This window comes from Phalacrocorax carbo, chromosome 19, assembly GCF_963921805.1.
Source record: "Phalacrocorax carbo chromosome 19, bPhaCar2.1, whole genome shotgun sequence".
In the NCBI taxonomy this organism is placed as follows: domain Eukaryota; kingdom Metazoa; phylum Chordata; class Aves; order Suliformes; family Phalacrocoracidae; genus Phalacrocorax; species Phalacrocorax carbo.
In genome coordinates, this window is record NC_087531.1 from 8204226 (window position 1) to 8221433 (window position 17208).

The 17208-nt window shown below is 38.4% G+C and overlaps 1 protein-coding gene across 2 annotated transcripts in view; it reads left to right on the forward strand.

Annotated features, from left to right (window-relative positions):
* The window catches only part of LOC135316341 (single-stranded DNA-binding protein 2-like), a 192516-nt gene that overhangs the window by 161403 nt on the left and 13905 nt on the right, over positions 1-17208 (forward strand). For both annotated transcript variants that reach the window (XM_064469527.1, XM_064469528.1), the window contains 5 exons: positions 1043-1097; positions 4249-4319; positions 6009-6087; positions 8549-8577; positions 13165-13263. In XM_064469527.1, the coding sequence (XP_064325597.1) occupies positions 1043-1097; positions 4249-4319; positions 6009-6087; positions 8549-8577; positions 13165-13263 (333 nt within the window). The remainder of the gene's footprint in view (positions 1-1042; positions 1098-4248; positions 4320-6008; positions 6088-8548; positions 8578-13164; positions 13264-17208) is intronic.

Consider the following 17208-nt stretch of genomic DNA (forward strand, 5'->3'; position numbering starts at 1 on the left):
TAGTGAAGGGTCTGGAGAGCAGGTCTTATGTGGAGAGGTTGAGGGAGCTGGGGTTGTTTAGCTTGGAGAAGAGGAGGCTGAGGGGAGACCTTATCGCTCTCTACAACTACCTGAAAGGAGGTTATAGTGAGGTGGGTGTTGGTCTCTTCTCCCAAGTTACTAGTGATAGGATGAGAGGAAATGGCCTCAAGCTGTGTCGGGGGAGGTTTAGATTGGGTATTAGGAACAATTTCTTTACTGAGAGTGGTCAGGCATTGGAACAGGCTGCCCAGAGTGGTGGTGGAGTCATCATCCCTGGAGGTGTTCAGAAAACGTTTCCACCCGGCAACTTTCCAGCCACTCTTCCCCATGCCTGTAGCATTGCATGAGGTTGTTATGACCCAAGTGCAGGACCTGTCACTTAGCCTTGTTGAACCTCATTACACGTGGCCTCGGGCCTTCAATCCAACCTGTCTATATATATACGCACACACATATATACACATACAGGTGTTTGTTATTAAAAAACAATTGTGGATTATGCAGATTGAATTAAGATTGATATGATACTGAGATACCAAGTCTGCCTCAAAAAGAAAGCTTTCTTCAGGTGATTAGCCTCTTCTTTCCCCACAAATCATCCCCATATTTTGTGCTTAGCAAACATTGGTTACTCTGCCATCGACTATGTACTGAGAGCAATGAAAGCGAAATGTCTGTTGGAAAACTGGTGATTACAAAAGTAGGTTGAGGGAATTAAATATAATTGTCTTAGATCCTGATCTAAGTACCCCTCTTGTCTCACTCACAGAATGATTCAGAGTTTTTGACTAATGTATCTTCTTGGATCCGTAGATCTACATATATCAGAACTCTGTGCCGGAGCCTGCTGACCAGCGATGTTGTCTTAATGACTTGGTTTGCTATCTTATCAGAAGATGTGCATGCTTTTACCAGAGTAACTCATGACATTCATGATACTTTTTTTCTTTTGTACCATTTTCATTCTTGACTGTAGTAATTTTTTCCTTTCATGCTAACTGTTATTTTCTACCCTCTCTAGGGTCCTCCAGGAGGTGGAGGGCCACCAGGAACACCTATCATGCCTAGTCCAGCAGGTATTGAAATCTATTCAGAAAAAAATGAAATAAAATTATAAGGGATTTTAGGAAGTGCACAAATTTTTTTTTCAGATTTTTCTTTGCTATTAGTGCAGACAAAATGATAGATCCAATTGATACATTTTTCATGAAGGATCAGCTAATGAGAAGGTATTAGTTTTGTACTTTCTGTATCAGTGTTTTTCTTTCTGCTCTTTCCCTTTCTTTCTCTCCCTGCTGTGTTGCAGAGATACAAAGCCTTGTATCTGTGCAGTTCAAAGCAATTCATTACTCTGGCTCTTGAGCCCATGTTTTCTTGCATTATTTTAACAATAGCAAGGAAAAAAAGAAAGATCTTTGGTATTTGGTTTTGCTAATGTTCAGGACAATTCTTCCAGTTTAGAAATCAGAAGATTTTTGAATGCTGTGAAACAACTTCTATGTGATAAACCCTATGTGATAAACCTTACCAATATATGGGTCTTTAGCTATGCATGACTTAGAAGCATGACTGCATCACATGGCTATGTCATCTGACTGACAGCATGGTTATGCTGGACAGGCTGCTCTCCTCTATCCTGCAATGGAGGAGTAAGGCCCCAGAGGAACCACCATCATGTCCTATTTGTGACCTGTTCCCAGAACTTCACTGTCCCATTGTTTCTCCAAGTTACATGATCTGTATCTTGGAATTCTGACCACATGGATATTTTGGTTATACAGATTGGCCACCATTCCTATTAAGGTTTAAAGAATCGAGGAGGAGGATGGGAGCATTCAGGACAGCTAGCTCAAGGCTTTAAGTTGGTCAACTAGATATAAGTATTTCCTTCCATAGATGTTCAGCAAAGTATCTGACATGAAGGAGGAACTGCAGGATATGGAGGATGCTCTCCTCCCATTGATATCATCAGATATCCGCTAAAAAGAAACTAATTACTTTTTGTGTAACCCAATATTCAGCAGATATTCAGACTCTTTTTGGCCAACATCTGTCTTTGTAACATACTTTGACCAGCTAAGAAGGACCTGTTCACCTCAATAATGCTATAGCATCCTCAGGCCTCACGTCCTACATATCCTTGCTGTCCTCTACAGCACAAGAGGGTAGGGAAGTTTTCTAACTTCCCATGAAAACTTACTACACAGATGTAAAATCTTAATTCAGTACAATTCCAGGGATTTAAAATGTTACTTGAAATAAAAAGTAGGGCTTCCTTGTTCATATAATTAGTGAAAAAAAGATAATTAATGTGAACTGGCATTTAAAAGGTAGAATATCTTTTAACATAAAAACAAATGCACAGACAGCCTGCACTTTTAAAAGTAGTCAGCACTGTAGTTATGGCATGTGTTAAAATGTCTGTGTGCACTTAAAATAAAACATCTACTGAGGAATTGTTTCTATTTTCAGTTAAAGAGGCTAAGATATCTTAAGGCCTCTGATTTCCAAAGTATAAAAACACTTGGACATTGGCCACCTAAGAATTTTGCAAAGGTCCAATCAATCTATATGTGTTTTTACAAGAGGCAGTAGAACTTAGGGTGAGCCAGGGTTATATGTTTCAAAAGGAACTGGTCATTGATGAACTTATTGTCTACCTCCTTGAACATTAAAAAGAAATAACTTTTTATATGCTAATTTTACTTGTGATAACTTTAGGCTAAAAGCTTTTAGTTTCCCTCTTTTAAAATAATATATTTGAATGTCCTAGTGATGCATATTTCTTTGTATATAATGGAATTATTTACTCACCAAGGTTACATTAATTAACGCTTGGAAAACTGTATCAGAAAGATAAAGGAATAGACAAATACCTTGATTTTAACTGCCCTGAGTATGTACAAATGTATTCTTGCATGAGGTGAGGCTGCATTCCCAGTTCCAACACACATCAGTCTGGTCTAGGCTTTCTTGCTTTCACTACTTCTGACTCAAAAGTCCCTCATTTTGGAAAAAGATTTACAGCTGAGCAGTGTTTTTTTTGTGTATGCTGTTAAGCTCAAAACTTGCAGTTCCAAGAGATGGAATAGTGTTTTGGAGGAACTAAGTATAGAACTACTTAGCTATTCCTTTACTCTTTTTGTACATACTTTTGTTACATGGCCTATCTCTTGTCAAGTTCCCTTGTAAAAGGTTTTTTCCTATTTTGTCTACCTATCTAGCTGCTGTATTTTTTGCCTTCTTCTTACAAATGTTGATGAGGGGTATTAAGACTTTATGTGTGTGTTAGCAGTAGGGATAAGTTGGAGCTGGGAATGAATAATTTGTATCTACTAGTAGTTCTTAGGCACTGATTTCCTAAGGTCAACCAGAAGAGTTATGCAGGTTGTATTCTGTATGTCATTATTTAAATCTTGCATTTCGACTCTGGAGGTGCTTGAGTCTGAAAGCTCATGTACATTGATTGGAGGGAAAGGGCATATCTGTCCTCTGGTTCTAGGTGAAGTAATCCCAGACTGAGAAGCAGTATTGCTGTTTCAAACTTCTGGCAAGGCCCAGTGAAGCTCTTGGCAGAACTTATAGCTTAGGCATCACATTGTGTCAACGTGGTTTTGTTGTTTTTGGATTCAGGTTGGTTTTGAAGCATTGCACCACACTGTACCATGGAGATACATTAGATAAAGCTGTCCTTAGAGAGGGGATCTTTGCACAATATTCCACTGAATAGTTAGATATATTCAAAATCTAATAGACGGACACAGATGAGAATAAAAGATTTTCATTCACTACGCTAACATGAAGGCTATATAAAGGAAGCTATTTATAATATTATTATTACAGATGGAAAACAAATTACAGGAAGTGTTCATAAGAGAGAAACTCCTGTTTTATAGAGTACGGAAGATGAGTGAAGTAATTTGGAACTCCAGGAAAAAGGGTTTAAGGAATTAAAACGTTACAGATACTTGGTGATTTATAAACTTTTTAACAGCCATGCATAAAAGTAGATTCTAGAAATAGTCACGAAGGAACAATTGCAATTTTTTCTTTTGATAGCTCTATTGTGTGGTAGAAATAGATAAAAAGGGAATTAAATTTTCCATTATATTGCCACTGTTTATCAGTGATTCAGGAACAGAAATAATATGAACTAAATAACAAGAAATGTATTAGGTGAGTAGTTTTATGGAAAGGTATATATTAGCACTTAATATCTTATTACAGATTCAACCAACTCTGGAGACAACATGTACACTTTAATGAATGCAGTACCACCTGGACCCAACAGACCTAATGTAAATATGAATCTAGTTATATTTTTTTTAATTATACATCCTTGTTCTAACCAAACCACTACATTTCTATGTATCACATTATGTCCACTGTAGTCTTTTTAATGTTTCACAAATTGATCATGCCAGTGTGTGCAAAATAATGATTGGGGCCTATTTTTCTACATGGAAAAGACCTGAGGAGCATGTGCATGTGGATATTGGGGATGATTTAGTTTGTCATACTGCAGTGCATTAGATTTCTGTACGATATTGCCCTCAGAGAAGGCCCTCAGAAAAGGGTAATGAAGTTGGTGAAGGGTCTGGAGAACAAGTCTTATGAGGAGAGGTTGAGGGAACTGGGGTTGTTTAGCCTGGAGAAGAGGAGGCTGAGGGGAGACCTTATTGTTCTCTACAGCTACCTGAAAGGAGGTTATAGTGAGGTGGGTGTTGGTCTCTTCTCCCAAGTTACTAGTGATAGGATGAGAGGAAATGGCCTCAAGCTGTGTCGGGGGAGGTTTAGATTGGATATTAGGAAAAATTTCTTTACTGAAAGAGTAGTCAGGCATTGGAATAGGCTGGTGGGATCATCATCCCTGGAGATGTTCAAAAACTGTGCAGATGTGGCAATTTGAGACATAGTTTAGGAGGCATGGTATTGTTGGGTTGACGGTTGGACTTGATGATCTTAGAGGTCTTTTCCAACCTTAATAATTCTATGATTTTACGTTTCTAATATGACACCATCCTAGGAGCTGCCATCAAGCATTAGTTTCTCCTGGCTTTAAAAATTTCATTATTAAAAAGTCTCTATGACTGAAGAGGGAGAAGAAAACTGTTAAAAGTGGCCCAGTATTATGTTTCCCTGCTATTCTGTAAAAAAGGATAAAATCAATACCTTTAAGAAGAAACAAACTTCCCTGTTTATCTAAATAAGGTGTCAAGAATGAAAGCTAATGATAACATTTAGGTATTTGCCTCATTAACTACCATACTGGTGACTATTTTATCCCAAACTTCATCAGTTCTAGAACTGACAAAAGTGGAATGTTTAGAAATAACTTGTTTCTTTTCTTATCTCTATCTATGTCTTCAATTTTGTTGTATTTATCTGATTAAAATCATATTTCATCTAATTACAGTCCATATTATGGTCCTTTTGAAAAAAAGGGCAATAAAACTTTAAGAATATAGATTTTTAGATATTGCTAAATCAGTATACAGTGAATTTTAGAAAATTTTTTGTAATGCTAATGCCTTTAAGTTTTTTAAGAACTTAAGGGTAATATCTTAAATCTGTAAGAAACTGATCATATTGCAAAGGTAATGCAGAGTAGTCTGTCAGTATAGATAGGGTGGGGTTTGAAAACTGTTGATTAATCACCTACTAGTTGAAGTGAATAGTAAAATTCTCTGTGATTTCAATGGGAGTAGAGTTAGGTCAGCACCTGCAGGTTTGAAAATCATGTACAAAGTATTAAAGTAGATTAGCCAGCCTACAGAAATGAGTTCCTCAAAAAAATTATGAAGTTAGCATTGGAAAAAAGTTTTAAAAACCTACACTTTTTGCAGTCATCATGTGGAAGACTTTCACTTGACTTTCACATTCAGAGATGCATTTTTCCTTTACCTTTTTTTCTGATGATTTTTTTTAAATTAGATTATCTTAAAAAATGTGCAGTAATATTTTTTTAATGTCTGATCTTTTTATAGTTTCCAATGGGGCCAGGGTCAGATGGACCTATGAGTGGACTGGGTGGAATGGATTCACATCATATGAATGGCTCATTAGGTAATAATAGTAAATGTTATGAACGTTATGAATTTACAAAGACCAGTGCCATTTTCTATGAGTAGTTCTCTAAGTTATGTGGGAGACTGTATGTTAAAATAAAAGCTAAAATAAAAGTTAAAATAAAATAGAAACATACATATTAAGATACTTTTTAAGCATATGAACTGGATTATATAATGCACCTCTGGAAGAAAAATACTATTTTTTTATATAACGGAGTATAATTTTAATCCAGTTGTTTCAAATCACTCTATAAGCATACCATCGCAGTAATGTAGAACTGATAGCATAAGACCCGTTTTTCTTTGCCTCTCTTCTTCTTTCAAAAACTTGAGAAAGTATCATTATGACATGCTGGTCTGAGTTCTTATCAAGTCCATGGAAGTTAGTTATTACACATATTGATGTATGTGTTAAGCTGGTTTTATCTCATATTTTGATATACTTATTTGTATTATAATATATGTATTTATAATTAGCCTTCTGTCTGTTAAGTATTAGTTTTATTATACCATCCCCATAAGCAGCTTCAGACAGTTGCCATTTTAGTGCATCAAGAAAAAACATGCATTCTTGTCAGGACATGCAGAGGCAGAGGAATAGAGTACTTCCTGTCTTTCGACACTATGGTTGTTGAATGACTCTTATCTAAGGGAGAAGCCTTACACAATATTACAAAACATGCACTGCTTTATCCCCTGACTATCCTAGCAAACTCTGTTCTTACCCTTTGCTGGATGGATGACAGGCACTTGAAATGGATTTAAGCAACAATCTGCAGCTAAATAAATTGCATTTATGCCTTCCCCTTCCATACCCACAAGGTAAATAAATACCTTGTATTTATTTGTTCTCATAACATAACACCAAGCCAGTAATTACTTTGCATAAGGCCAGCTTGTGAGTTTATAGCTTTTCTTTACATATTACAATCCTAAAATGCATTGTTGCTTTAATTAATAATGATGCACATTATGTTCGAGTAAATGAAAACCTGTAAATTATAATTGCATCTTTTTCTGTTACTTATACTATCCCAAGAATTATTTCTCAGCTAAAAGGAAAATTACCATTGAAATTTACAGATGGATTTAATATGTACCTAGTTGGTTAGTTATTTTGTCTAGTGAAAATTATGTCATGTTTAGTCAAATTAACAACAACTGTTTTCTAAGGTTAATTTAATTTCTAAAATGGAGCCTGAGTTCTTTTAGGAATGTAAGACTGCAAGAGATCTCCTGCATTCAGTGCCATGCTGTAGTAGGCAGTTATGTCTCACAATCACAGGCATAAATTGGTCAAGCTCCATCTTGAACTTCTCTAGCTTCTTTGACCACAACCCTTCTACTGGATATGCCTCTGATGGTTAGAAAGAAATCTTTTTCTGATTTCCACTAAATTTTTTCCATTTTTCCATGACAAAATGACTCTTCCTCTTCCTAATGTTTATATATCTGGTGTATTTATAGAAATCATATTCCTTCTTAGCCTTAATTTGCCTGGCTAAGTATACCAAGCTATTTCAATCTCCTCCCATAACGCCATTTTCTTGATTGCTTTTCTCTGACACTATTCCAGTCTGAATTTGTCTTTCCTGAAAATAGGTGATCAGAATTGTTTACTGTCTGTTGCTGCTAGAAATACTTTTCTTGATACATCCATCCTTAAATTATATTTCATTTATTCTTGGCTTCAACCAAGTGAGAGCTACAGCATATGCGAAAAATTTTTTTTGTTAGTCTTGCACTCATTATGTTTAATTTTTTTTTTTGTTTCTATTACTCCAGTCCTCAGGATCACCTAATTTCTTCTGAAAGATATTATCATTAGTATTTGTAATGCATCCAAAGCTGATGTCATTTTAGCAAATTTCAGTAGTAGGCTTCTGCTTCTGGGGGCAAAGACATTGATGAAACACACCCCAGCTGACTAGAGATTTTTCATTAAGAGTCTTCTATGGAGTTTTGGGTAGCTGTAGTTCAGTAAAAATTGTGATAATTTTTGTCAGCAACATTAAGTTTTACTAGTTATCTATGAGGTTGCTTTTTTTTCCCCTCAAGCTGAAGCAACATCTTCCTCAGGTGTATGTGCCCAAAATGAATTGCAGTACCTGGCTAAGAGGACAGGGAGGTTGGACATAGCCTTTTCTCAATTGTGTCAGGCTGACTCATCCTAAAAGATGCCATTCAAGGAACTGATACAGATCACAAATGTGTCCTTCATTCTTTTCTCCTTTTTTTTTTTTTTTTTTGCATTAGGTGTGTGCACAGAGAAAGGATTAACATTATTCACTACTGACTGTAAGCTTTTACTCAGAGAGACAGTGGGAAGGAAGGGAGATCAAGCACAGTTATGTTTTAACATACTGCTGTTACACTATATATTTTAGTATGAAAAATAAGCTCTTAGATTAATTACAGCTCAAAACTAATTGAATAATTATCTATTTTAATTTAAGGCTCAGGAGACATGGACAGTATTTCCAAAGTGAGTATCTAGTAAATTTTTTTTAATTTTTAGAATAATATTTCACTCTAAACATATTTTCATTGCCTCTGTTAAACTTTTTATTATGTATCTACACTTTCTGCTTGTCGGCTCTTTGGAGGTTGTGCAGACAGAATTAGCATTAATTGAAAGTTTAAAAACAATATCTATAAACAATAGGGAGTATAAGTAGACATTTCTTACTGTATAACACTGTGTATTAATAAATGTGATTCACATATATCCAGTTAATAATCTGATCGTGTTATAATCTTATAATCTGTTAAGACAAATGAACATAGTTTTAATAATCAATTCTAGTTGAATGCAAATTTGGGAAAATGTCATTAGGATGTTACTTTTATACACTGCATGATTCCTTTTGTCTGTAAGGCAACATTAATATCTTAATCACTAGTCTAAGTCCCTAAAAGCTAGATTAAAAAGTAGTTGCAAAAAAAAAGCAGTGTTTTGATACAACTGTTAAACAGACATTAAATAGTAAACACAACCATAAAATAGTATATGCAAAATGAATGTGAGTTTAACCTGTAGGGGTTTTCCAGGTACAAAAATAGTATTGTGCTTGAATGTGTCATTTCTTCCATAAAAATAAAAATCTGCTACATCTGTAATCATTATTAATTTAGGGACTTATTCAAATAAGGAATTAATGAGCTTATTCAATGTTAAAGTGGTAGAAATTTGTCCTTGTAAAATAGTTTTGTACTCAGCATCTTCAGATGTAACTGACTAAAACGAATAAAAATATAACTAAAATTGTCTCCCTGTATTTTTGTGCTTTTGATCTATAAATATAGAATTGAGGAAGGGATTGTTTCAGTTAATATTTTATAACTCATTCATTTGAAATTGCTATAACAAAATTCTTATCCATCTTCCAAAACAAAAGGAATGAGAGTCTGAATTAATTGCCTGCATCTTTTGGTTGACCCAGGACTAAGTGCTACAGCGCTGTAGCTAGGTCTCTCTCAGTACAGACTTTGCCACTTTGAATCTGGCTAAGGCTTGTCTGCATGTGTTCTGGTCATACTAAGGATGTCAGTGTAGACGCTCTCTCAGGCTAGCACTGAGATATGATAATATACAAGGGAAGAAAATATTGGCCTAAATTCCTGTGGGTTAAAATAGAAGTTTGTAGTATGAATTAATTTAAAATTCACTTTCAAATGTTCAAAAAACAGGAAGTATTCCTCAATTAGTGATACAGTCCTTTTAAAACTCCATAGGTAATTATAGCCTCAGAACAACCTTCCATGGCCTTTCATGGAGAGTAGGACCTCAGCAGTATGCCTCTTAGGCCATTTTGGGGCTATGAGGGAAAAACATCTATAGCAGTGCTACAGTTTTGTAAGTTTTGAAGATCTGTACCATGTTCAGGCCCTGTGAAGAGTACAACAGTGGATTGAAATGACCATGTTGCCTTAGCTGTGCTGTGCTCAGGTGTGGAGTGGTAGATTCAATATATCTCCAATGAGATAATAAGCATACAGCACATTTTTAATCAGTGTCTATAATTTTTCTTCAGATTTTTTCTGAAAAATGCAGAATTTTTAGAGTAGAAAACATTTCCATTTGCTTGTCACTAAAACTATTTTTTAAAACCTGTATTCAACCCATTGGTATTAAGTATCAGCATATGCGCTAATATGATTATTAGAAAACCCGGATTCAAAAATTTACCTGGAAGTCTTGTAATTTGTGAACCTTAAATACACCATAGAAATCATATTTGATGCAAGTCTTTTTCAAATAGCTAAAAGAAAAGTGATGTTTACTTGGGAAGTAAGTGCTGTATTGTTATACCATTATATATAATAGATTTTAAATATCTTTTTCTGAGTAATACTCTGCCCAATATGCAGCCTTAATTGATACTGGTAAAAGTGTGTGGACAGTCTTGTATATATCATTAGCAATTTCATGTAGATAATAATAGATAATAGTATATAATACATTTGGAACTTGATTGGTGTCGTGGTTTAGCCTCAGTCAGCAACCAAGCACCACGCAGCCACTCGCTCACTCCCCCCTGGTGGGATGGGGGAGAGAATCAGAAGAGTAAAAGTGAGGTAACTCATGGTTTGAGATAAAGACAGTTTAATAGATAAAGCAAAAGCTGTGCACGGAAGCAAAGCAAAACAAGGAATTCATTCACTACTTCCCATGGGCAGGCAGGTGTTCAGCCTTCTCCAGAAAAGCAGGGCTCCATCACGCTTAACAGTTACTTGGGAAGACAAACACCATTACTCCAAACATCCCCCCCTTCCTCCTTCTTCCCCCAGCTTTATATACTGAGCATGACATCATATGGTATGGAATATCCCATTGGTCAGCTGTCCTGGCTGTGTCCCCTCCCAGCTTCTTGTGTACCCGGTAGAGCATGGGGAGCTGAAAAAGTCCTTGACCAGTGTACGTGCTACTCAGCAACAACTAAAACAGCTCCACATTATCACTGCTGTTTCCAGCAAAAATCCAACACATAGCCCCATACTAGCTACTGTGAATAAAATTAACTCTATCCCAGCCAAAACCAGCATAACCTACCAAACATATTTGCCCATTCAGGTGGAAATGGTAATATTCCTTCAGGGGAATATGGTTAAAACTTAACAGCAGCCTTTCAGTAAGGAGACTTTATCTTTATTTAATATTTCCTATTTTTCACTTCAAGTTTGCCCCATTGCAGCCTCAGTTACACTAAATTAAGACTGCAGGCAGGTATTTCCAAAGTATGACATACTTTGCTTTTTTTAAAGAAACTTCATAAATTTTTAAGCTAACAGAAATGCTGTATTAGGTTTGTAATTGAGAATTAACAGGAGAAAAAAGGACAAATTCATTTATGATTCTTACAGATTTTATAATTTGGTCACTTTGATCAAATGTTCTACTTTGAGTTATATTTTGTTAGCCTACCCATTAACTATACTAGATTTGTGTTAAGCCTGCTTAAACTTTAAGCCTGATGTATTTTTATATGTACAGATATGTACATATGTATAATTTATATGCTGTATTTGTAAATCTTGTGATTAATTGTTCTGGATTAAAAAAATTAAAAAAAAATTCAAGGGAAGAACTGTGATAGACATAGTAAATGTTTTATGAAGTTCATAATTTCACTCCCCCTTTTCCCTGACTGTTCCTTTTCCATCACAAAGCCTGTATTAATAGGAGTCTAATTCTAATTAATAGGAGTCTAATTTCCATCCAACTGTGATGGAAAGAGTATCATCTATGCTCTAGGCGTGGTAGGGTACCACAAATTAACTTTCTAAACACACCTAACTATTTAGAACCATAGACCAATAGAATCATTAAGGTTGGAAAAGACCTCTAGGATCATCAAGTCCAACCATCAACCCAACACCACCATGTCTCCTAAACCATGCCCTGAAGTGCAACATCTACATGTCTTTTAAATACCTCCAGGGATGGTGACTCCACCACCTCTCTGGGCAGCCTGTTCCAATGCCTAATCACTCTTTCAGTGAAGAAATTTTTCCTAATATCCAATCTAAACCTCCCCTGATGCACCTCGAAGCAATTTCATTCTATTGCTAGTAACTTGGGAGAAGAGGCCAATACCCACCTCGCTACAACCTCCTTTCAGGTAGTTGTAGAGAGCAATAAGGTCTCCCCTCAGCCTCCTCTTCTCCAGACTAAACAACCCCAGTTCCCTCAACCTCTCCTCATAAGACTTGTTCTCCAGACCCTTCACCAGCTTCTTTGCCCTTGTTTGAGCACGCTCCAGCAACTCAATGTCCTTCAGTTATTGATGCTGAATTATTTCTGTGACAATTATCTAGTTTTGTTCTTTCTGGGACTAACTGAAAGCATTTTCTGAACGTTATAGAGGTGGTTGTGCAGGATCACTTCCATAAGAAAAGAATTTACCTTCAGGAGTCTTTGTATTGTTATTATTCATTAGCATTTCACTTGCACCTAGACACTCAAAAAGTAGATGAAGACCCTATTGCATTATGTTGTGTGCAAGCAAATAGCAAAAGTACAGCTCCTCTTGAAAATATTTGCAAGGCCAATCTTGTGGCTGGATGTTATTCATGAGTCTTTTATCTAATACTCTTGATAACTCATTTATCTATAAACTCAGTATATAACTGCTCTTGGTGAAGTTGTTTCGCAACTCAAAATCTGAACTAGAAGTTATTTCAACAAGCTACACACTATGAACAAATACTTCAAATACAGGCCTTGATTTGCGAAGGTCTGTGTAGACCAGATCTCTCCCCATGTCTACCTTTAAGTACATATTCTGAACTCACATATTTCAAGGCACATGCTCATATACCACTGATTTGACCATACTGATTTAGTTTCAGAGCTAATGCTTATTCCTACCATTTATACTTTTTCCCAACTTCAGAGGAGAAAATACTTCTATGCAGGTTAAAATTCGCAATTGAAACATAGAGAACTCTACAAACACTTATCTCTAATTCCAGTGCATTTTATAGATACTCTTTTGACATGCTAGGTGAAGCTGGGGAAGGAACTGAAATCTTCAACATTTAATCTGCATTTTAAAATCTTGTTTAACAGAACTCTCCCAGTAATATGAGCATGAGTAATCAGCCTGGCACTCCCAGGGATGACGGTGAGATGGGTGGAAATTTCCTGAACCCTTTTCAGAGTGAGAGCGTAAGTATTTAAGTAGTTATTTACTTGGCAAAACTTAATCCCTGATCTTTTATTTTAAAAAGGAAAAATAACAGACAGAACAAACAGTTTTGTAGCGCACTGGTAATGCAATGCTGCACCTTCTGTGGCTTTTTACTAGCTTCTAACATTATACTATTGATTCACTAAAAAGTTGTGCCAAATACTGTTAGAAGTTTCTAGTACATAGAGGATAACTTCCTAATCCAGGTGATAGACAGCCCAACCAGAGGAGAAGCGTTACTGGACCTGTTGCTCACTAATGCAAAGGAACTTACTGGAGAGGACAAGATTGGCTGTAGCGTGCCATGGTGGAATTCATGGTCTTAAGATCCCTTAAGGGATCTTAGGCCAGGTGAGAAGTATAGTCAGGACCCTAAAATTTAGGAAAGTGAACTTTCAGCTGTTTAAGGATTTAGTGGGTGGGAACCCCTGGGAAACTGCCTTCAGGGATAAAGGAGCAGAAAAGTTCTGGCAGCTCTTAAAGGACATTTTCCTTAGAGCACAAGAACTGTGGATTCCCATGTGCAAGAAAGCAGGAAACGAAGGCAGTTCATTCTGGAGATCATCTCCAGGCATGTAGAGGAAAAGAAGGTTATCAGAAGTAGTCAACATGGATTCACCAAGGGGAGATCACGCTTGACCAGCCTGATAGCCTTCTATGATGGCATGACTGGCTGGGGTCGATGAATGGAGAGCAGTGGATGTTGTCTATCTCAACTTCAGCAAGGCTTTTACCACTGTCTCCCATAACACCCTCATAGGTAAGCTTAGGAAGCGTGGGTTAGATGAGAGGACAGTGAGGTGGATTGAGAACTGGCTGAACAACAGAGCTCAGAGGGTTGTGATCAATGGGACAGAGTCTGGTTGGAGGCCCGTAACTAGCGGTGTTCCCCAGGGGTCTGTACTGGGTCCAGCCCTGTTCAATATATTCATCAGTGACGTGGACAAAGGGACAGTGTACCCTCAGCAAGTTTGCTGATGATACAAAAGTGGGAGGAGTGGCTGATACACTGGAAGGCTGTGCTGCCATCCAACGAGACCTGGACAGGCTGGAGAGCTGGGCAGAGGGGAACCTCATGGAATTCAACAAAAGCAAGTGCAAGGTCCTGCACCTGGGGAGGAACAACCCCATGCACCAGTACATGTTGGGGGTTGACCTGGTGGAAAGCAGCTCTGATGAGAAGGACCTGGGAATGCAAGTTTACCGTGAGCCAGCACTGTGCCCTTGTGGCCAAGAAGGCCAACAGTATTCTGGTGTGCATTAAAAGGAGTGTGGCCAGCAGGTCGAGGGAGGTTGTCTTCCCCCTCTACTCCACCCTAGTGAGGCCACATCTGGATTACTGCATCCAGTTCTGGGCTCCCCAGGTCAAGAAAGACAGGGAACTACTGGAGAAAGTCCAGCAGAGAGCTACCAAGACGATCAGGGGACTGGAGCATCTCCCTTATGAGGAAAGGCTGAGAGACCTGGGCTTGTTTAGCCTGGAGAAGAGAAGACTGAGGGGGGGATCTTATCAAGGGGCAATAGGCTCAAATTGGAACACAGGATGTTCCACCTGAATATGAGGAAAAACTTTACTGTGAGAGTGACAGAGCACTAGAACAGGCTGCCCAAAGAGGCTGTGGAGTCTCCTTCTCTGGAAATATTCAGAAGCCTGCCTGGATGCAGTCCTGTGCACCCTGGTCTATGTGTACCTGCTCAAGCAGGTGGGTTGGATGAGATGACCTCCAGAGGTCCCTTCCAACCCCTACCATGCTGTAATTCTGTGAAGTTGTGCTGAAACTGAAAAATGTAGGAGGTGTAGGTTTACTGCAGAAGCTCTTTTTCTAGATTAAGAGGTCAACTGTCAATGAATGTTAAATCTGTCGAGCAATAATAATTATGCCATACATGTTCAGTAATGCGCAATGGGCATTTGTCAGGCAATAGCTGAACAGCCAGATACACATAGTTGGCAAATCTTTACATCTGAATGTTTAAGTTTTTGGTTTTTCAGACTTTGACTCCTGAACCATGTGTTTTGCCGGGCAGTAATGTATTTTAGAACAGGCTTCATACTGAAGTATATAATTAGAGCACCAGGAGATCTTATGTTGAAAAGATGTAGCATGCATTTTAGAGCAGAGAAGGCAAAGATGCCCTCTAGTGTTCATCCTGGGAAAAAAATATTTTAAAATGGAAAATGTTTGAGGCAGCAAAACATAGTATAAAATACATTACAGAGCAAGACTAGTATTTTAATACTCATGTGCCTGAAGTTGGGTTTCTAAATCCACGTTTAGGTTCCTATATAGAAGTGGCCTGATTTTTCAGAAGTGCTGAGCAACTTCAACACTTCTGTTCTTACTGGAAATCACTGCTGTTCAGCAGTGAGTGCAACTCCATTAACTATGCCAGTGGTGATATTTATCTCATAAATTATTAAAACTAAACAGTTTATCTTAGATCACACAACAGTCAAAGTTCACAGCAAATTTCATGAAAATCAGATGTCGGGGTGGTTGCTTTGTAAACTAGTGAAAAGGCAGAGGGAGCATTTTATGCATTTTAGCTGTCTGTGTCCTCATAAAGAGGGCACATGTTCAGATTGTTTGGAGGATTGGAGAAAACTGATTTCTACAAAGCAAAACGACTGATGTTTCAAAATCTGCAGAAAAAGCAGTAACCACAAAATCTCCATTAAATGTGATCCTTAGTCATGGTAGTCCATGTTATGTCTCAACTCAGCATACTTGTGCTGAGGACAAACAGTATGATTCAGCAGGCAGACCAGTTCACCAAACCAAACTCATTAAAAGACGGACATCAATTGGACTCAAAAAATTAGTTTTCTCAGACGCTTACTACTTATTTGATTCTAGATACTCCTACTTCTCCTACATGAATTAATCTGGGACCCGACTAGTAAGATAAGCTTTTCTGGGTCCACTATGAAAGGGCTCAGCACATGATGGGAGTAAGCCCTTGGCGTGGTTTAGCGGCAGCTCAGCCCCACACAGTAGCTCGCTCACTCCCCACCGCTAGATGGGGGAGAGAATCAGAAGGGTAACGCTCGTGGGTTGGGATAAGAACAGTTTAATAATTAAAATTAAAAGAAACAACAGTAGAAACGCAATGTAAAGGAGAACAACGAGAGGCGCAAAGCCCAGGGGGAGGGGGGGGGAAGGGAGGGGAGAGGGGGAACGAACCACTGGAACAAACTGCCCGCGCCGCAGCCGCTCGCCGCCCGCCGACCCGACGCCGCGCCGCCTCCGCGCTGGCGCTGCGACTGCCCCCCCCTCAATATATTGGTCATGGTGTCACATGGTATGGAATGAACCTGCCATTGGCCAGTCGGGGTCAGCCGCCCCCACCATGGCCCTGCCCCTCCCAGCCCCCCCCGCCACGCGGCAGAGCGCGGGAAGCTGGAAAGGTAGCCCACCCCCACAGTGAGGAGAATTAACCCCTTCTCAGCCAAAACCAGCACATTCTCCACCCCTTATTCCATACCATTTACACCATGCCCAGGTCCCATATGATGCAATACAACCCTACCAACCACCACCCCTCCCCTTCCCATCCTTTAACATAATACACAGACATCATTCCCTTAGTTCATGGACCTTCCCTGTACAATGTCCATTAAAAATGTCCATTGAGTTCATCCAGTCCATGACTCTGGGCTCCATCTGTTGTATCAGTCTTTCCGGGTGGGAGAGATGGTGTGTGGCGTTGGGTCGCTGCATACCGAGTCAGTCATCGTTCCATCACTGCTGCACGGCTTGTTTCATAGTTGATCTTCCATGGGTTGGGAGGCTCGTACTCTGATATCATTGGTACAACACAGAGGTGACACACAGTATTATATAGCAGTTCACATTGTGCCATGCAGTTCATTGACTGTTTTCACCCAAAATCAAATCGCCTTGAGGCACACATCGGATTTC